General features: G+C 37.6%; 1 protein-coding gene across 2 annotated transcripts in view; it reads left to right on the top strand.

Annotated features, from left to right (window-relative positions):
* PTH2R (parathyroid hormone 2 receptor) overlaps positions 1 to 21,865 on the top strand; it is a 67,907-nt gene that overhangs the window by 19,708 nt on the left and 26,334 nt on the right. Inside the window, exons 3-7 of one of the 2 annotated variants that reach the window (XM_066280820.1) lie at positions 3,478 to 3,588; positions 3,716 to 3,837; positions 10,006 to 10,103; positions 14,552 to 14,741; positions 15,884 to 16,037. In XM_066280820.1, coding sequence (XP_066136917.1) covers positions 3,478 to 3,588; positions 3,716 to 3,837; positions 10,006 to 10,103; positions 14,552 to 14,741; positions 15,884 to 16,037 — 675 coding nt within the window. Of the gene's footprint in view, positions 1 to 3,477; positions 3,589 to 3,715; positions 3,838 to 10,005; positions 10,104 to 14,551; positions 14,742 to 15,883; positions 16,038 to 21,865 lie in introns of those variants that run through there. The other variant, XM_066280821.1, reaches the window with a different exon arrangement.

Raw genomic sequence — 21,865 nt, 5'->3', positions numbered from 1 at the left:
ACATAATGAACATTAGCCAGAACAAAAATCCTCAGCTGCAATTAGTGTAATTGGTAACTAAAAAATTGAGAGAGCCATAATGGATAAGTACCTATGGTGACAGACTAATGGAGCCCCAAAGATGTCCACTCGGTAATATCTGCTGTTCTGCCTGTGTATGTCATGTTACATGATAAAGGGGCATCATGGATGGATTTAAGGTTATGGGCCTTAAAATAGGGAGAATATCCTGAATTATTTGAATGGGCTCCATGTAACCACATGGGCCCTTGAAAGTGGCTGAGGAAGGCAAAAGAGTCACAGAAAGGAGAGTGGAGGAGAGACTTGATTTGTGACAAGGATTCAACCTGCTTTGCTGACTCTGAAGATGGAGATAGTGGGTCATGAGCTAAGAAATGCAGTGGCTTCTAGAAATTTGGAACAGCCCTCAACTGACAGCCAGCAAGGAAACAGACCTCAGTCCTACAACTGCAAGGAACTGCAAGGAGACAAATTATCCCACAGGTCCTCCAGAAAGGAATGCAGCCCTGCCCAGACCTTGATTTTGCCTTGTGAGTCTATAAGCAGAGATCTAACCAAGCTTGCCAGACTTTGGAATAACAGAATAATGAGATAATAAATAATGGGTTATTTGAAACCATTAAATTTGTAGTAATGTGTGAAGGTAGCAATAGAAAATGAAAACTTCACCCATTAAAAGAGGTCTCCTTTTGGGAAGTTGGAGTGTGACATGGCTGATATGCTGTCTTTTTGGAAGTTCAATACACAACTAATGAAGAGGAACCCTGGCGAACAGAGTGCTGACACTCATGAGTGTTTTGTTAAGCCCCTACCAAGTGCCCGGTGGCTGATGCATGAAACAAAACAGATAAAATCCCCCACCCTCAGGGTCCTGCAACCCTGTGATTTAAGGAAATGATAATAGAATAACACAATATTGGAAAATAAAAAAATAAAGCAGGAAAGGTAATAAGGAGTGCCATGATGTAATTTCAAATGGGAAAAGTTTACTCAGTAGTTGAAGTTTGGGTAGAAATCTGTAGGAGGTAAGGGAATAAGCCCCGAGGCTCTCTGGGGAAATAGTGGTGGGTTCACGGGAGATGGGGGGGGGGGGGGGGGGGGGGGGGGGGGGGCCCTTACAGCAGATGAGGTTGGGGAGATGATCTAGGGGAAAGGGCAGTCCTGTCTGGGCCTTCTGACATTGTAAATACCTGGCTTTTGCTCAGAGTGAGGTGGGAAGACTTTGGAGGATTTGGAGCTATTGTGTTAAGAATAAATAAAAGGAGTCTCACCAGGTGGTGGTGCAGTGGATAGAGTGTTAGACTGGGACATGGAGGACCAAGGTTCAAAACCCCAAGTTTGCTGGCTTAAGCTTGAGCATGGGGTTGTTGGCTTGAGCATGGGATCATAGACATAACCCCATGGTTGCTAGCTTGAGCCCAAGGTCACTGGCTTGAGCAAAAGGTCACTTGCTCTGCTGGAGCACCCTGACCAAGGCACATAGGAGAAATAATGAACAACTAAGGAGCTGCAATGAAGAATTGATGCTTCTCATCTGTCTCCCTTCCTGTCTGTCTGTCCTTATCTGTCCCTCTCTCTGACTCTTTCTCTGTCTCTGTAAAAAAACAAAAGAATAAATGAAAGGACATTTCACTTAGCATAATGCCCTATAGACCCATCCATGCTGTCACAAATGGTAAAATTTTATTCTTTTTATTTATGGGCAAGTAATAGTCCATTGTGTATGTGGACCACATTTTTTTTATTCAATGATATATTGGAGGGCACTACAGTTGTTTCTATGTCTTGGCCACTGTGAATAATGCTGCATTGAACATAGGGGATAGCTTTTCAAAATAAATCAGAGAAAGATAAATACATGTGATTTTATTTATATGTATGTTGGTCAAATAAGTTTGTAAAATATGATTTTTATGTTTGCTCACTTATAGTTTGTATTGGGGGCTGGGCAGCACCAGGTATATGTGGCCTTTAAAATTACAAATTACCTTCCTGCTTGTGAAGGGCTATTGTTTTGCTAATGTTTGCTGGATGAGGGGTTTTCATGCCAGAAAGTTTTGAAAAGAGATAGAAGGAGAAGGAGAGAGGGAGAGAAGCCATGTTTGCAGAGTGAGAGCAGAGAGAATGCAGGGTGCTGAGGAAGAAGCCATGATGGCAGAGAAGTGAGAAGGTGTGCAGATGGGGAACAGAGGGGAGGGGCTTTTGGGAACTCCACTGAGACTAGTGCGGCCTTCGATTCTAGGAGGAGCTGGAGAAGATTCTCCTTCCTGTTTGTGGAACCGGAGAATGTGTTAGTGGCTTTGGGAGCCCTGTGTGTTTGCTCGTCGGCCAGTGTGAGACTTTAATAAAGGAATGGCCCACCATTTTTTTGGCTCCACTGTTTCTTTACTGTCTGTCCAAATTCAATGAGGACCTGCATGTGCATGGCCATGATGGTGGCTGCGACTACTGGCCATACAATGTGGAATCTAAAAAATCCCCCCCAAACTAAATAGAAACAGACTCAGATATAGAGAACAAATTAACAGTGCCTGATGGGAGTGGGAGTTAGGGGACTGAGTGAAAAGGGGAAGAAGGGATTAAAGAGTACAAATTGGCAGTTACAAAACAGTTTCAGGGATATAAATACAGCATAAGGAATATAGTCAATACTATTAAAATAACTATGTATGATGCCAGGTAGGTACTAGACTTATGGGGTTGGGGGATCACTTTGTAAATCACATATGTCTAACCACCAAACTATATACCTGAAGCTATTATAGTATTGAATGTCAACTATAATTTTTTAAAAAAGAATAAGTGAGAGGCGAGCAAGAACAGAGTTAGGAAGACCAGGAAGAGGCAAACTGCAGTCGTTCGGGTTGAAGATGAGGGGCCTGGACCATGCTGGTGCCATTGGAGGCTGTGAGAAGTGATAGGGTCCTAGAAGCATTATGAGGAGGGTAAGGCTTATGAGGATTTTTTTTGAGATGAGTGTTAGACTCAAAGAAATTACTGAAATTATTGGTAAAAGGCAAACCCAAATCTTGGCGCTTACTTGTGAAGCTCATCTGTTTTTATGTCATATTTTTAAACAGCAATTAAAGAAAATCTAGGGTAAAAAAAATGTAGCTACAACTAAATAGTTAGAAGAATTTTACCACAGAAGTTGTTCACAATGAATTCTAATGTTTCTTATATATTAATTGCTATAACTCACTCATATTGGAATCACTATAATATTTTAAATTTATGCAAATCAAATGTTTCTGTCAATGGTCTTTTGTTGATGCTAAGTGGATGAATTTTGGGATATTTGCATTCTACCCACCTCATTCTAGTTTCCCAAACTACCATTTTGTTTTACATTTTGGTACAAGCAGTGGCTTGGCATTTTGTAGTTTGAGTGAATTTACTTTCTGGTTCCAATAGCATTTTTGTTCATTTGCTTTTTAATTTTTTTTTTCTCATCAGAGGGAAGTTGTTTTCCAGAATGGGATGGACTCATTTGTTGGCCCAGAGGAACTGTGGGAAAAATATCAGCTGTCCCATGCCCTCCTTATATTTATGACTTCAATCATAAAGGTATTGGGATCTTCTGAAATAGTTATTTGGAACAGAAATTTACTATACACACACACACACACACACACAATGTAATGAGCTCTAAGGGACTTGAGCAATCTCACTGTATTTCTTCATGTCTTTACAGGCGTTGCTCTTCGACATTGTAACCCCAATGGAACATGGGATTTTATGGACAGTTTAAATAAAACATGGGCTAATTATTCAGACTGTCTTCGCTTTCTTCAGCCAGATATCGGCATAGGAAAGGTAGTGGTAATTTTATATTTGTGAACCCTGAAGGGAAAGCAGAATAATGATTTTTATGCACTTTTTGATTGTCAGCCGTTATGCACGAAAACCCCTTTATTCTATAACACAAACATCATAAAAGAGAAAAGTTGGAATCTTTTCATATACCTGGTTAAGGAAAGGTCTAGAACCTGAAATATTCTGGTATTTTCTTTAGATTAGAGTTACCTGGCTGAGATATAAACATATGTAATTATAAATATGTGTCTCTCTGTGTACTGCTACATTACATTAGGTTTACATTATTTTATATGCAAAGATTTAAATAAGTAATCAGCAACATGACTCACAATTTCTTTTGATTACCTGTAAATGGCAGTATCTCATCTCACTCTATATTTCAAAAGGAGCTTTGTATTTTAAAGATGTATTTTTCATTTTCTAAGATTTGCCAGTAGTTGATTTCATTAGTACATGAAAAATTAGAGTTGTAGAATTAAAGAGGAGCAAGGTGCATCCTACAGATCTCCCAGCACAAACCTTAATTTAATACATGAAATTTAACCCAGAACCAGAGATCAAGTGTTGGTCAAAGTGACACAGCTCATTGATGGCAAGGTTGAAAGCAGAGCCCTGATCTACAAATTCCTTGTCAGTGCTGTTACTAGGATAGAAATCATATGTAAACTTTGAAAACTACTAGGTGGTTACCTTTAAAGTATATGTGGTGTTTTAAAAGTCATGCTTGGGCCCTGGCCGGTTGGCTCAGTGATAGAGCATCGGCCTGGTTGCTGAAGTCCCGGGTTCGATTCCTGGCTAGGGCACACAGGAGAGGCGCCCATCTGCTTCTCCACCCCTCCCCCTCTCCTTCCTCTCTGTCTCTCTCTTCCCCTCCTGCAGCCGAGGCTCCATTGGAGCAAAAGATGGCCCGGGTGCTGGGGATGGTTCCTTGGCCTCTGCCCCAGGTGCTAGAGTGACTCTGGTTGCGACAGAGCGATGCCCCTGATGGGCAGAGCGTTGCCCCTGGTGGGCGTGCCGGGTGGATCCCGGTCGGGCACATGCGGGAGTCTCTCTGACTGCTTCCCCGTTTCCAGCTTCAGAAAAATACAAAATAAATAAATAAATAAATAAATAAATACATAAATACATAAATAAAATAAAAGTCATGCTTGAACTGTCACTAAGCCCTGATGAGTAATATGCATTTGATGCTAGGAGTGAACATGATAGACTGATGCATCAGTGACTCTTATGAGGACCCTGAAAACAGTCATTATACAATACATAAACTCTCCCAAGTTAGGCTTTTTTTTTCTTTATGCTTGATGATTTTGCCGAGGAGGGGGGTTGAGGGAGATAGTGAGAAATGGCGAGTTGAAGATTTCTTTGATTTTGCTTTAATAGTCAGAACTTTCTTTCTTAATTTTTCTTTTCTTTCTCTTTTTTTGTATCAGAGATAGAAAGAGATATAGAGAGGAACAGATAGGGACAGACAGACAGGAAGCGAGAGAGATGAGAAGCATCAATCTTTGTTGCGGCTCCTTAGTTGTTCATTGATTGCTTTCTCATATTTGCCTTGACAGGGGGGCCTACAGCAAACTGAGTGACCCCTTGCTCAAGCCAGTGACCTTGGGCTCAAGCTGGTGAGCCTTGCTCAAACTAAATGAGCCCACGCTCAAGCTGGCAACCTCAGGGTTTTGAACCAGGGTCCTCCACATCCCAGTTCAACACTCTATTCACTGCACCACCATCTGGTCAGGCTATATTTTTGATTAAAGAGATATAATTATGCTAACAAAATTCTTCATATTTTTTCATTAACTTTTAAGCAATATTTATATAAAATTATAAATATCTTGGGTATATTACAATTCTTAGGTATCTTGTTTCTTGAAATATCTAATAATCACACACAAAAAGGTCATACAATTAAAGTTCAGTGTAAATGTAACCATGATTTAAATTAAAGGCCATTTAAAACCTGTGAAAGAGCTGCATTTGTCATCATTAAATGCACAAATAAATTCATCACAGAGTACACAAAATATTGTGAATGTTTATTTGTGTCAATCAAGTTATAATAACGACACATTTTATACTGTTATTGTTGGCTTTAGTTCAATTGTAGATTATATAACAATCTTACATTGACTAATTTTATCTAAGTTTGTCAACAATGAAATGCAAACTAAAGATCTTTCAGCAACTTATTAAAGCTCATTTGGGTGATAATACTTATGTTAGAAAAAAAAATTAAGCCTGACCAGGTGGTGGTGCAGTGGATAGAGCATCGGACTGGGACGTGTAGGACCCGGTTCGAAACCCCGAGGTCGCCAGCTCGAGCAGAGTCTCATCCAGCTTGAGCAAGCGTTCATCAGTTTGAGCATGGGGTCGCTGGCTTGAGCAAGGAGTCACTCGCTCTGCTGTAGCCCCCTGGTCAGAGCACATATGAGAAAGCAATCAATGAACAACTAAGGCACTGCAACAAAGAATTGATGCTTCTCATCTCTCTCCTTTCTTATCTATCTGTCCCTATCTTTGTCTCTCTCTGTCTGTCAAAAAATATATATAAAGCATTTCTACAGTTTACGACCCTTAAGCAATAATTTGAGAAAACATAAGAAAAGTAAATATCCTTTAATAAGAAAACTGGATATCTCCTGAAATTTTGATATACTGTAAGAGAAAATGATATTACATATGAGATATTAATTATTCATAGTTATAAAGGAAAGTTTTATATAAGAAACATAAAGTAAATAGAAAGTATGCATTTAGAGTAAATGCAATGTCTTTGCAGGGAAATAAGACTAAGATTTTTAATCATCTATTATTTCAATCTTTAAATAACTTTCATATTATTGGCTTGACAAAATGAGATAATTACTTTTAATAAAAAGAAGGAAAAAACTCATGTTAGATCATAAGGTTATTGAATTCCTTAGAGTATGATATTTAAAACACCACTAGCATATTATATAAATTGCCTTATAATATATCTCATGTCTAAATATGCACTTCTGGAGAGCAAATTAGCCATATATATATATATATATAAACTGCAAGGGATCATATCTTTTGATCTTATCTTCTTCTAAGATTCAAGCATTGAGTGGGAGGAACTAAATGAAAAAAATGTTCATTGAATTGCTAATAATGTGGGTATTCTAAAGAATCAAAATTTTCAATGATGAACTAGTTAAAGAAGCTCATTTTTTTGGTAAAAAGTTTGTGACCTTGGGAAATTCTCTTCTTATATTTAATGAAAATAATCATGCAATAAGTGTATATCAATTGGGGATGAGATACTCAAAACAGGCAACGATGCAAAGAAACAGAATGGAAAGAAACACATGGAAGTGTTTGTTTTTGGTTGGTGATAATTTGGGAATTTTCCCCCCCTTCTATTTTGTATTACACACATTATCCAAATATTTTTCTATAAAAAGTTGGAATATTTTATTAACAGAAAATAATATTTCATAAGTGATTAAAAAAGGAACAAAGAGCAAAGTTTTCAGTTGGCAGTCGGGCTGTAGAATGTGTGACAATACGTGGAGTAAGATGCAAAATCACTAATTTGTATAAATGCATGAGTGAGCTAAGGATGCCAAGAAATTAGAATGAGCCAAATTCCAGAGGTGGACAAGCCCTTCCTGCGAGAGAGGAGACCCATGGCTGTAGCCATCCCTGAGTCTGCAGCGGAAGAGGGGCAACCAGACACCGAAAGGGATAAAGAGAAGAGCCAGACTTCTAAACCCACTTTTAACAGACAAGGTTTAGCATGAGGGGTTAGAATTCCAAGGAGTGAGTCCCAGTCACAGTGAACTATCACCAGCAGCCAGTTGTTTCCCATGGGACGTCCACTGAGTGCCTGGAGGCAGTATGCCAAAGGCCGGGGACAGGACCGACCCGGTGGGCTAAGAGAAATTCCCCAGGATGTGTGTGGGGCCCTTAAAGAGTGAGGGCAGCAGTTAGCTGAAGGCATGGGACAGAGCAGAGGAGCCGAGAGGCATGTTTTGAGGCACATGGGATCCCCACTTAGTGTATGATGGTTGTAGCGCACAGGCCAAGGAAGGAAAGGAAATCCTCAAGATACACAGTCTCATTGCTTGAAAGGCAGCAGCAGCCTGGAAAAGTAGGGTTGAGAAAGATTGTTCCCAGGCACAGAGGTCTTCCTAAAGCAAGGCAGTGGCTAGCTGAGGACTGTGGCAGAGCGTCAGGGTGGAGTAGACTCTCCTGAGATGCAGGAAGAGCTGGAGAGAACTCTCCCACCAAACTAAAGAGCTGATGGATGGTTCAAAAAGCAGAAAGAGTTCTTCTGTGGTTTAGAAAAGTGTCAGATGAACTACAGCCCATAAATGGTCACCAGAGGCTGCTGGTGCTCAGAATCTGGGATCTATGAAGGAAATGTCTTGATTTCACTCTCAAAACCTAAAAGCAGAATAAAAGAGTTGTAAAAAACAAATAACAAAATAAAAATGACAACAAAGCCCAATTTCAGTTTAAGAACAGAGTAATCCAGTCACTCTACCAAGATGCCTGATAAAAGAGAGGTCTGTCCTTTTCAGGTCGTTGATATTATATTATTTAGCCTACAATGCCTGGAATATCATAAAAAATTACAAGGCAGACCCTAAAATCTAGAATAAAAATAAGAACAGAAAGAAACCGATGATCCAGATGACTACTTAATAGTACAACCCAGTGTGTGGATGTCCTGGGTTCAATTCCTGGCCAGGGCACACAGGAGAAGTGTCCATCTGCTTCTCCACCCTTCCCCCTCTCCTTTCTCTCTTTCTCTCTCTTCCCCTCCTGAAGCCAAGGCTCCACTGGAGCAAAATTGGCCCCAGTGCTGGGGTGGCTTCATGGCCTCTGCCTGAGGTGCTAGAATGGCTCCAGTAGCAACAGAGCAAAGCCCCCGATGGGAAGATCATCGCCGCCTGGGGGGCTTGCCTGGTGGATCCCGATATGGCACATCATATGGCACATGCGGGAGTGTATCTCTCTGCCTCCTCACTTCTCACTTCAGAAAAATACAAGAAGAAAAAAAAAGAACAAACCTGTACATGCAACAACTTAAATAGGTCTTGAGGTCATTATTCTATCTGTATGATTCCACTTATAGAATATTTGTGAAATGACAAAATTATAGAGATAGAAAACAGATTAATGGTTGTCAGGTGTTAAAGCAGGTGGGAGGAGGAGGGTAGGTGTGACAGTAAAGTGACAGGACAGCACAAGAGAGATCTTTGTGGTGATGGAATAGTTCTGTTTTAATTGCAATGATGGGCATAAAAATTTACATATGTGTTAAAACGACATAAAACTATAAACACACATATTGCACCAATGTTAAATTTCTGGTTTTGGTATTTTAGTATATTGGATGTAACCACTGAAGGATACTGGGTGAAGGGTACATGGGACCTTTCTTACTATTTTTTTTCATTTCTTGTGAATTTATAATTATTTTAAAATGAAAAAAAAAAGGAATGAGTCATTGACTCATGCGATGTCACTGAGTATCAAAACAGTATGTTAACAAAAAGAATACATGCTCTAAAATTCTAAGAACTCTAAGAACAGTGAAGACATCTATGAAATACATGAGCAGATACAGCTAATTTGTGGTGACAGGAACGGGAACAGGAAGGAGTTGGCTGGGGGTGGATGGTGGGTGTTCTCTGGACTTGCAAGGGGCACAACAAACTTGGTTTATCGAAAACCCATCAAAATCATTTAAGATTTGTACATTTTAGTTCCTGTAAATTATAGCTCAATAAAAAAGTTAAAGAAAATGAAATTACATTTCAAAAATGACATTCTTTTTATGAGTGTCCTCTTAAAGTAGTCCTGTAACATGTGTCTTGTTTACTCCATACATCATGGATCAGATATACAATTCCAATTAGTTAAAATGAACAGTACAAAAATATATGACGTAAATATTGCAATATTTAACTTGACCTCACTTAAGCAATAAGAAACTCCAAATATTATTATTACACCTTTAACCCTGACTTAGATTTAGGAAATACAAGGAAGACCAGAAGAATATTCTATAGTTTCTATGGTTACACATTGCCACTGTCTAAAGTGGTAAAAGCATGATGTTTAAGTTCATCTCCATTGACTGATGATTTGTTCAAACCTGCTTTTCTAATCAAATCTCTTCGCCTGCAGCAAGAGTTCTTTGAACGTCTCTACGTCATGTACACTATTGGATATTCCATCTCCTTCGCTTCCCTGGCTGTGGCTATTCTCATCATCAGTTACTTCAGGTGAGTGGTTCCCATTCACACTTTTATCCATCAAAGACACAGAGGTCTCACAACTTGTGTCCTCAAATATTTTTTCCAACACGGGATTTTGAATCCAGCCTAGTGTTATCTCCTTTGACTTTGACAAATTATTTTTTATGAGAATTTAGGGTTTTGTTTGTTTAAAATCTTAAAGTATAGAAGCAGCTGACATCATTAGGCCAATCGAGCTGTACTGCAGTGCATTTGTTTGCCCAGTGATACAGGATAGAGTTGAATGAGTTACATAAATTTTTATTCATGACTTATGTCACTTTTCCCAAAGGATCTTAGTGCCATTGGATAGAAATGTACTTTAAATAATTTCCCAAATTATCTGATGTCATATATCAAGAAATACTGTTTATTACATTTGCTGTGGTATTTTTATTTACTTATTTGTCCAAATTAACTCAACTTAATCTAAATCAACACAAATTTTTGATTACCAATAAGGAGATAAAACAACATATCTAGGCTATATATGGTCATGATGCATGCAGCTGGTTTGTGATGCAAACAGCAGAGGCAACAATTGGTGCAGAGTTTGAGAAGCGCTGTGATCCAGTTGGTGTGCAGTCATTTGGGAAAGCAGAAGAGGGAGATGGAGGAAGACTTCTCAAATGAAGTAAAATCTTGCCTGACCTGTGGTGGCGCAGTGGATAAAGCGTCGACCTGGAACTCTGAGGTCGCCGGTTCGAAACCCTGGGCTTGCCTGGTCAAGGCACATATGGGAGTTGAGGCTTCCTGCTCCTCCCCCTTCTCTCTCTCTCTCTCTCTCTCTCTCTCCCTCCTTTGTCTAAAATTGAATAAACAAATAAACAAATATTTAAAAAAATAAATGAAGTAAAATCTCAACTAATACATGAGTACAAAAAAGAGGAAAGTAGGGGAGAGAGTTCGAATGCTATATTAAAGAAAGGAAAAGCACAGCATCATTGAGAATTTGGAATTTTGGTGTAGGTAAGTGACGGGCATCGAAAGAGAGGTAAGCAGGGCTGAGAATTGAGACCGGTAGGTTATAAGGAATTGAACATTACACCAAGAGCCATGAGGAGCCATTGAAGGACTTTAAGCAGAGGAGTGACCTGGAAAGTTACTTGCATTGTAAAGGGGAGTGTGAGCTGGTGGGAAACAAGACAGGAAGCCCATTTGGAAGAGACTATTAGAATAACCCAGGACAAGAAGATGGCGCCTGGTCCAGGGCCGTGGCACTGGGGGTCGGATAGATATGGAGGGTGTTGAGATATATTCATGATGATAGTAGAGTTTAAGAATTTAGTGCTAAATTATGGGTGGGAAAAGAAATGAGGGGAGATGACATAATTAGAAAGCTAAAATGGAGATTTTAGAAGCTAATGGAAACTGCAACTAGCAAAAGTTTTATATATATATTTTGTTTCTTTTCATCTTATAATTATCTCTTCCTTGAAACATTTCTTACCTATTTCCTGCTTTATTTCCTTTGGTTTATTACTATTTAATGTACACTACCTGATTTACTTATTGATTTTTTTTAAATTTTTTGTCTCTCCTTCTACAGTGTAAAGCAACACGAGTAGGTATTTTTTTTTCCTGTTTGTTCATTGTTGCATTTCAGTAGCTGATCTGTACTTGTTATGTACTGCTACTGAATTAACAAACAAATAACTAGTTCTACTATTTAAATAAGTTCTCCTAACACAATTACCTACATTGTAGTGGTACAGTTTATATTTCCAAAGCTTTTTCTTTATTGATTCCCTAGTCCATTTATTCAACAAGTATATCTCTCTACCATATTTCTCTACCATAGACCCTTTTTGGTATTGATGGAGGCCAAGTTGAGATGTAGAGCAGACCAGAAAAGTAGAATACACACCCTTGAGAGAAAGCAACCCATTAAATGATTATCAAAGAAAATATTGTTAGTACTGTAATGCCAGTTTCTATAAGGAGCTTTGAGAATACCAAGGAGGCAGGCCAAAACTAATGAAAGGAGAGAAACTTCCCAGAATAACACTGAAAAATGAGAAGAAATTCAGCGCATTCCAGAGGATGGAAACACAATGTGCAAAAGTCAGAGGCACAGAGCAGCAGAGTAAGCTCAGGGAACAAAGAGAGATCCCATACAAATGCAGGATTTGGTGCATAGGGAGTAGTGGCCATATAGGAATGTCCAGGAAGAGACTAGATATTGTGGCACTAGGTTTTGCAAGCTTTTTTTTCCTTTTCTTTTTTTTTTTACAGGGACAGAGAGAGAGAGAGAGTCAGAGAGAGGGATAGACAGACAGGAACAGAGAGAGATGAGAAGCATCAATCATCAGTTTTTTTGTTGCGACACCTTAGTTGTTCATTGATTGCTTTCTCATATGTGCCTTGACCATGGGCCTTCAGCAGACTGAGTAACCCCTTGCTCAAGCCAGCGACCTTGGGTCCAAGCTGGTGAGCTTTTTGCTCAAGCCAGATGAGCCTGCGCTCAAGCTGGGGACCTCAGGGTCTCGAACCCGGGTCCTTCCACATCCCAGTCTGACGCTCCATCCACTGCACCACTGCCTGGTCAGGCTTTGCAAGCTTTTTAAAAGAGCTTTGAATTTTGTCTTCTAAAAGTAAGTAATGAAGGGAGACAATTGTAAGATTATAAAAGGATTCTTCAAAATAGCCTTGTAAAATTGGCTTGGCAGGTATATTTTAGAGACCAAAAAACTGAAGCTCCATGTCCAAGGTCATAGTTGATAGGTGGTCCAGCTGGAAACAGAACCTTCATTTTCTGACTCCTACCAAGAGGTCATTCCTTTACACCAAGCTTAGCTGTGCTTGTTCAGAATAATAGACAAGTATTGATAAGGAACTTAAAATTTCAGGAGGATGCACATGACTAATATTTCTTTCTTTTTTTTTTTTTTTTCTTTTTCAGAGACAGAAAGTGAGTCAAGAGAGGGATAGACAGGGACAGACAGGAACGGAGAGAGATGAGAAGCATCAATCATTAGTTTTTCATTGTGTGTTGCAACACCTTAGTTGTTCATTGATTGCTTTCTCATATGTGCCTTGACCGAGGGCCTTCAGCAGACCGAGTAGCCCCTTGCTGGAGCCAGAGACCTTGTGTTCAAGCTGGTGGGCTTTTTGCTCAAACCAGATGAGCCCACGCTCAAGCTGGTGACCTCTGGGTCTCGAACCTGGGTCCTCTGCATCCCAGTCCGACGCTCTATCCACTGTGCCACCGCCTGGTCAGGCACGACTAATATTTCTTTGATTTACCTAATAGTTCATCACAGTATTTAACAGTTGATTCTTTCTACATAATTACTTTATATGTAATTGCTATATACACATATATAGAAAATGTTACACAAACATTTCAGAAATTGTTCTGTTTCAAAAACAAAATACTCTTTTGTTAGGATAGTAAATAGTGTTGAGTCTTTGAAAAATCAAAACTTACTTATATACGGTGATGGCACTAGTTACAGTAAATAATTGCCACATACACTTGATAAACTATCTGGCCAAATACTGCTCATCTGTGAAGACACTCCTAGGGAAGTCAATATGAGAGGACCATCTGGGCACAATGGACACGAATACATGTTTCTAACATATTAACACTGGAATGATTTCAGAATAGCTAAATGTAGCTTATTCTTATTTGACCTCCCTATCCTATGTTATGAAATAAAAAAATAAGTTATTGGGTTGAAATTTTTCCTACTCCCTATACTTAGGTGCTTTGTCTTCTGGAAGAGAGGTAGAATTAGGAAGTTGTGCTTTCTCACAATTAAGCAATAGCAGAACTGGGCTGTTAGACCAAGTTACACACAGTTTTCCTAGAGTTTGTATTTATTTATTTATTCTAAAGTCAAACTTGAAGAAAAACTATTTTATGTAATAGTTAGCTTTCTGTTCTGGAAATTAGTGTTATTATATATAACACAAACTATGTTACTAATTTAACTTGTATCTATGATCCTTTTATAATTCTAACACTTTTTTGTTGTTAAAATAAGCTTGTTTATTCTTTAACATGCCTAGAAAATAAAATTATGTAATACTATCACAATATTTTATTTTTTCTTATAGAGGATGTATTGAAAATGTTAAAGTTTCCGTTTTAATAATGTTTATCTCTGTTCAAGTTAACCATTTACCATTTTTTACTTTAATATACAGTATAATATAATGCTATTGTATAATTTAGTATAATATTCAACATTTCAAATTCTGGATGAACATGGTAACAGATAAGAGTAAATTTGAAATTAATTCCCCAAAAGTTACATTTTAGTTTTTGATCCCAGTTGTTTCTATTGGAAAGATATAATGAGTTTCTATCTTTCTTCAGTTTTATTATATTTTTTTCTTTCTTGGGAGGAGTTTGGGCCCATTTATGTATTTTCTTTGCTTATTTTTATTTTTTAAAAAATCTATAACTTTTTATTTTCTCTCCATAGACGATTGCATTGTACTAGAAACTATATCCACCTGCACTTATTTGTATCTTTCATGCTGAGAGCTGCAAGCATCTTCGTCAAGGACAGAGTGGTCCATGCTGACATAGGGCTAAAAGAGCTGCAGTCCCAGATGATGCAGGATGACCTGCAGAATTTCATAGGTGTGCCTTCTATGGACAAATTACAATATGTAAGTGTTTCCATCATATTCTCTCATTATACAAGGGAAATTTTACAATCCACTAAATTTTGGCTTATTTTATTCCTGGACTAACTGAAATAGGTGACCAATTCATGTATCAATGCTTACTATCTCAATTCTCTCCTCAACTCTCATGCATAATCACTCATTCAAGAATGTTTTAGAATGGAAACTTTAAAAAAGTGTGTGATTGGGATTGCATTTGATATATGGCTCATAGCAGCTGTCACCACAGAAGTAAAAGCCTATGCATAAAATCAGAAACTTGGGATTTAAAAGGCCATGACATTTAGTTCCTTTATTGTAGACTCACAGACTTGTTTCAATGTAAGATTCACAGTACAGTACTTGAGTCTGCTGTTAATTATCCTGGTATTATTTAGCAAATAGAATCACCCAATATTTCAGTTAATTAGATCCTTAAAGGAATATATCTGGAAATTAAGTATAGTCGGTTAATTGTCTTGTTGGTGTGAATTAATGCCCTCTCTGTGTCTTTGCCTTGTGCCTTATAGCATTGTCTTCCCTGCTGATTCTGAATCTAGACTGGCTTTGCGACTTGTTTTATACAATAGAACAAAGTAGAAGTCATAGTGTGCATGTTGAGGGTAGACCATTATGAGTGAGCCTAGCCAACTAAGATCAGTTGAGCTGGGTCCAGATCAGCAGAATCACCTAGCCTAGCCAATCCATAGTCATAGGATCTATGAAATGTTTATTTTTTTTAAGTCATTAACTTTAGGAGCATAAACAAAACCCAGAATGAAATAGATTTATGGTAGAATGATGGCTAATATTTTTTTCTTTTTGATTTTTTTGTACTTTCTAAATTTTTTCTAATGATCATGGATGCTTTTTAAAAACAGGAGAAATTAAGGAAAAGTGATTTTTTTGGTAATTTTTGAAGGAAAAAAATCTTATTTTAAAAATAGAATTAAAACTATAATCTTAAAAATGTTACATTAAAATAATTTTGTTCTAGTCTCTTTCAACAGCCTTGGCCTTCTTATGTAGAAGAGACATAGATGAAAAAAAAACAAAAACGAGAAGCTGTTTTTTAGTTGTCTGATGTTGGCATTCAGCACAACTAGGAGTTCTAATATGATGCAATTCTGGTTTATTTGTGACAGATTGGGTGCAAGATTGCTGTTGTGATGTTTATTTACTTCTTGGCTACAAACTACTATTGGATCTTGGTGGAAGGTCTCTACCTGCATAGTCTAATCTTTGTGGCTTTCTTTTCTGACACCAAATACCTGTGGGGCTTCACCTTTATAGGCTGGGGTAAGGAAATTATGTCTCTTTTTCCTTTAAACTACTTTACGGATTTCTGGGCTTTCTGTCATGCCTATCATTAACATTCAGCCATTTTCCTGAGGTCACTCCTCATCTTTTGTTTATTACTCCTTCTTTCTCTTTCATTGTTCATTGAGGGGAATTATAAGAGCAAGTCTATAGTTCTACCAGTGGCAACAAACTTTGCATGGTTAACGTCTGGCTGGTGTTCTTAGGCCAGATTCTTGAGAAGGATTTTTGGTGGAAACATAAGAGAACACATTGTTGGACATACACATTTACAACTACTCTCTTCATATCTTCTGCCAGTGTCCTGATTTAGCAATAATTTTATCTTAAAAATTTTGACTTTTCAATTTCTAAGCTGTAATGGCTCCTTGTTGATTTGTATTTCTGAATTGTATGATGAAAAAGCCAGAGAGGAACTTATAAGACCATTGTGACTCCATGTGACAATACAAATTACAAACTAATTACGTAGATTTACCATGTCTTTTGGGTAGAAGTAATTCAAATAACTTATGGGATAAGTAATTTTAAATAAAGATATTCAGCCCACATTTTAAAAATGCCTTATCAGTACTAGAGGGATTACCGGACTAGCACTAGCACAGCATGATATGGAGAGAGATTGTGTTTGTTAAAATTTAAGAAGTATTAAAACTCATATGTGGTTAAAATTAAGAAGTTTCAAGATTAACAGTCACTTATTGCACTTGTTGTTTTAATATTTAAATTATGAGATGCTCAGCATAGGAAAAAAAATGAAGTGTCTTAAACTCAAATTTAAAGGGTTTCTCCCTCTCTAAAATCAGAATATTTCCTGGCCCATTTTGCCTTAAAATTCTTTTAACACTTGAAAATTTGAAGTGAGAAACATTGAATTTCCTGCTACTTAATTACTAATGTTTAAGAAGACAAATGGTCAGTTTACATAACACTTCATTTATTATAATATAATGATTGTTATGAAAGAAGTTTTATTTCAGAAGGCAGCTTGTCTGTTTTTAAGGTCTTCTTGTATCTTTAACTAGCAGTTACTAAATATACATCGCATTTTTTGGAGTACCTTGGAAATTTCTTTGACAGTTTTTGGTACTTTGACTTCAAGTCAAAATTATGCCTGTGTACCTACATAATTACTAGACATTGGTAAAAGTGTTAATAGAAATCTTAACAATATATATAGACATTTGTCTAAATTGTATTTTATTCTTTTTATTTCTGCAGCACCAGTCACATTTGTAATAAATTTTTTTCCTTCTATTTACTTATTGGTTTGATAGCCAACTTCTCCATCAATTCTTTTTTTAAAATTTTTATTAATTTTAATTTATTGTGTTTATACGGATTCAACTGTCCCACTGAATACAACACCCTCACCCCCACCCCCATGTCCTAATTTATACCCCCTTTGCTCCCCTCCCTCTAACTCCCCCCCCTCTTCCCTCTGGGATTTGCTGTCTTGTTATCTGTATCAATTCTTATTTAACTATATCCATTGATTCTCCATCCTTATAGTCAGGAATTTATTTCACTGAAACCCAAGAAACTAGTTTTTAAGTCTTTCTATAAAAGAAAGAATTTTTAAAAAATCAAGTGAGCTTCTGTGTAAGTATGAGTTTCTGACTTTATTTTTACTACTTTTATTATTAATTTGTCCACAAAAATTTTGGCTTAAGAATAACTATAGTAGGTAAGCATCATTCCTTGAAATCATTTGATCAAGTGGTTGAAGAACATACATGAAAGCAAGTAGGATTTATATGAAAGCTCTCTTTGAAAACACATTTTACACACAATATTATGCTAACTCAATTAACCACAATCTAAAACACTAATAACCAATATTATGGAGTTATAATACTAGAGTTGGGCTATGTTTTGACTCCTTCTCTTTTAAACTTGATTTTTTAAAACCATATATGCTCTAGTCTAGGACATACATAATTAAGAGAATAGTAATATTCTTTGAAGAATATCTCTCTGCTACTCAAACACAACTACTATTTAACAAAGTAAATACTATTTATTTGATGACTAGTCAACTTTCTCTCATCTCAACACCGAGAATACGATTTTAAAACATTTGTATTTCTTACTCATTTTTAAAAATCCCTATGAGAAAAATAATGGTCAGAAACATTAAAGCTGCTTTGCCAGGATCTTTTGCTAGAATAATTCATAGTGAACCCAGTTTTATACCTTCTTTCAATGATGCAATTTATTGCCTTCAGTAGAGAAGAGAGCTTGCTTGGATTCCTTTGTTATTCATTTGGGCTCATTCATTATAACATTCAGCTCTCTTCAGCTGGTTGTGGAGTTACATTATTTATATCGATTTTGCTGATTTTTAACAATCCGTTGGAAGGGAAGGAAATGAGTCTAAAGAGGAACAGATGCCACAGTTGACCTTTAGTAAATTGAAGGCAAGTATTTAAAATGACTATTTTTTTGCACTTCTTTATTATAAAGCAAGATATGTAGAGGAGTAAAGGCAGATACTGACGATGACTATGTTTCTTTTCTTGCAACCAACCTCATTCTTCATTTTCCCCATCACGGCCTCAGTCTTCTCATAAAAATGGCACTTTATCCTTGGTTCCATTTTGTTTCTTTTCCACTGCACATTAAAAAAAAACCGTAGCTAGTTCTGTATTTAAAAGGTGTTAATCTTATTTCTTTATCCTTGTTGAATGTAACTTACATCTATATGAACAGCCCTTCTTAATTTTCAGTTGTCAAATGAAATGTCTGAATATGCATATCATATAAAAACATCTTTTCTGGTTATATTATATAGTCATGTCCCTATTGCCAGGCTTTTATGTAGAATATTTTCATGTTCTATATTCTCTGAAAATAATCAGGAGATGGTACTACATTTCCAGTTTAGTTATTGCTATATAAAATGATCTTGGCCTGACCAGGCGGTAGTGCAGTAGATAGAGCATTGAACTGGGACATGGAGGACCCAGGTTCAAAACCTCAAGGTTGTCGACTTGAGTGTGGGCTCATCCGGCTTGAGTGCGGAGTCGCTGGCTTGAGTGTGGGATCATAGACATGACCCCATGGTCACTGGTTTGAGCCCAAGGTCGCTGGTTTGAGCAAGGGGTCACTAGCTCTGCTGTAGCCCTCAGCTTCCATCAAGGCACATATGAGAAAACAATCAATGAACAATTAAGGTGCCACAACAAAGAATTGATGCTTCTCATCTCTTTCCCTTCCTGTCTGTCTGTCCCTCTCTTTGACTCTCTGTCAAAAATAAAATAAAATAAAATAAAATAAAATAAAATAAAATGGTCTCAACCCAGTATGGATTATTTGATCACTCATTTGGCACTAAATAGAATTGAATGTGAAGATACGTATGGAGTCCCCACACACAAGAAACATGCAGTCTGGCCCTTTACGTTATTCTGTTTCTTGTTTGCCTGTTTGGATGGTATGTGTTATATTTAAAATATTTAATTTATAAAAAATGTATTTATATAATTATTCATAATAGTTAGTAGAACACCCTTGCATAATTAAAAATCTCATTGTTTGCTGAAAACATAATTTAAAGGTCTAAAAAAATGTTCTATGTTTTTAATGTCATTATTAATTCTACTGAAGGTTACTTTAAAGTAAAATTATACCTACCATTAGAGCCAATAAAAGATCTATATTTTGGCTCTACTTGATGAAAAATAATAAACTTGATTCTCTCTGCTGATCACTTTTTCCATTTTGTTAAGACGTAATTTGGGGTTTTACTCAATCACAAAATTATATAGATTATGAACTCTTTTAAAAAAATGATAGTCCACTTTAAATTCACATTTGTAACAGTTATGTGGCTTTATCTCTGTAGATTTACCTGGTTTCAAGATTCTACCTCCTCTCCACCAAGTTGATTTTCTACAGTTTCTGCTCACTGGCAATATTTAACTAGTAAAAACATTGTCTTTTCCATTGAGTTCTTCTGTTTCAGACTGTTGTGGGTTTTTTTTTTTTTGTTTTTTTTTTACAATGCCCTGTTTTACTCTTTTAGAGTATTTTGTGGACTATGCATTAGATATATTTTTTAAAGATTTCTTCTGTTTCTATAGTAATTCTATCTCAGGAAGAGGTAGCTTTTCTATATTTTTTAAAATAAACACATTTCTATGTAACAACAGAAGACTTCCAAAGGCTCTGCAGTCTTCCTGACAGAGAGATGCATTTATTCCACAGTAACTTAGAATCCCATGAGGACAATCCTGCCAACACTATATAGAGAGTCTTCTAGGTTCCTTAAAGAATGAAGCCACAGGCAATGCTTTCCAGCCTACTGCCACGAATAGTGAGGGACGTGGAGGCACAGGCTGGAACTTCCTGTCTGGGAAGCCGCTACAGACTGGGTTCTCAGGGGCATCAAGATTTCCGGTTTCTAAAACATTGTACATCTGTAGCATATCTAGGAATCCTCATCATGATGGGTTGCTAATTTTTACAACCAACTGTATACTTTATGATCAATCTATGACCTCACAAGACTCCAATAGCAAGACAGGATTAGGACAAGGCTGAGGTAGGGCTCTGTGAAGCCGTTGAAGTGTCTAAAACAAGATGCAACTACATAGATCGAGATGAGGAGACCCTATTCCCCCTCTTTGGCTTCAAAACATGGCGGTTTTATGCAGTGGGATACTGCATATGTTTTTATTTGAAGAAAGGGTTTGATTGCTAAAGCATTTTTGACTGGTAGTTTAGTCCAAACCTTCATCTTAAAGGAGAATGCTGATGGGACCACACCAGAACCCAAGTCTACTTATTCTTAGGCCAGAGATTGCTTCCCTCTCAAAGTCAGTTATTTATACTGACATATTTTATGAAAATAACTCAGGTCTCAAGATAAATGCATATATTGAATAACATTTAAATTTACATTAAATTGAAATTGAAATTGAAGACATCTGAATTTCAAACATTTTTTTCTATATTTATGTGTTCTCAATTATGTAATCATGTGCTACTAAGACTGGTGGTCGAAAACTCTCAAAGAGCCCCACAGTGGTTTCTGTTCTTTATTCCTCCGTGATTGTCTCTATGCTATTTGTGAATGAGGGTCTTTCAAGAGTATGAGAAAAGCAACTTTTATTAAGACATCATGCCTGATACAAGATATTTGTTCTAATTATCATCTAAAACATAATTCTAACTCAAATAACATTAATCAATGCATGTAGAACATCATTCAGGAACTTGCCTGGTCAGGAGATTGTAAAGGAAGCAGAAGATAAAAATCTGCAAATGCAGCCCTGACCGGTTGGCTCAGCGGTAGAGCATCGGCCCAGTGTATGGAAGTCCAGGGTTCGATTCCTGGCCAGGAAACACAGGAGAAGTGCCCATCTGCTTCTCCACCTTTCCCCCTCTCCTTTCTCTCTATCTCTCTCTTCCCCTCTTGCAGCCAAGGCTCCTCAGGCGCTGGAATGGCTCTGGTTACAGCAGAGCAAAGCCCCAGATGGGCAGAGCATTGCCCCCTGGTGGGCATGCCAGTTGGATCCCGGTCAGGCAATGCGGGAGTCTGTCTGTCTGCCTCCCCTGGCTTCTCACTTCAGAAAAATACAAAAATAAATAAATAAATAAAAATCAGCCCTGGCCGGTTGGCTCAGCGGTAGAGCGTCGGCCTAGCGTGTGGAGGACCCGGGTTCGATTCCTGGCCAGGGCACATAGGAGAAGCGCCCATTTGCTTCTCCACCCCTCCACCGCGCTTTCCTCTCTGTCTCTCTCTTCCCCTCCCGCAGCCAAGGCTCTGTTGGAGCAAAGATGGCCCGGGCGCTGGGGATGGC

The sequence above is a fragment of the Saccopteryx bilineata genome, chromosome 5 (genome assembly GCF_036850765.1).
Source record: "Saccopteryx bilineata isolate mSacBil1 chromosome 5, mSacBil1_pri_phased_curated, whole genome shotgun sequence".
NCBI classification, from domain to species: domain Eukaryota; kingdom Metazoa; phylum Chordata; class Mammalia; order Chiroptera; family Emballonuridae; genus Saccopteryx; species Saccopteryx bilineata.
This window is presented reverse-complemented; position numbering and strand designations above follow the sequence as displayed.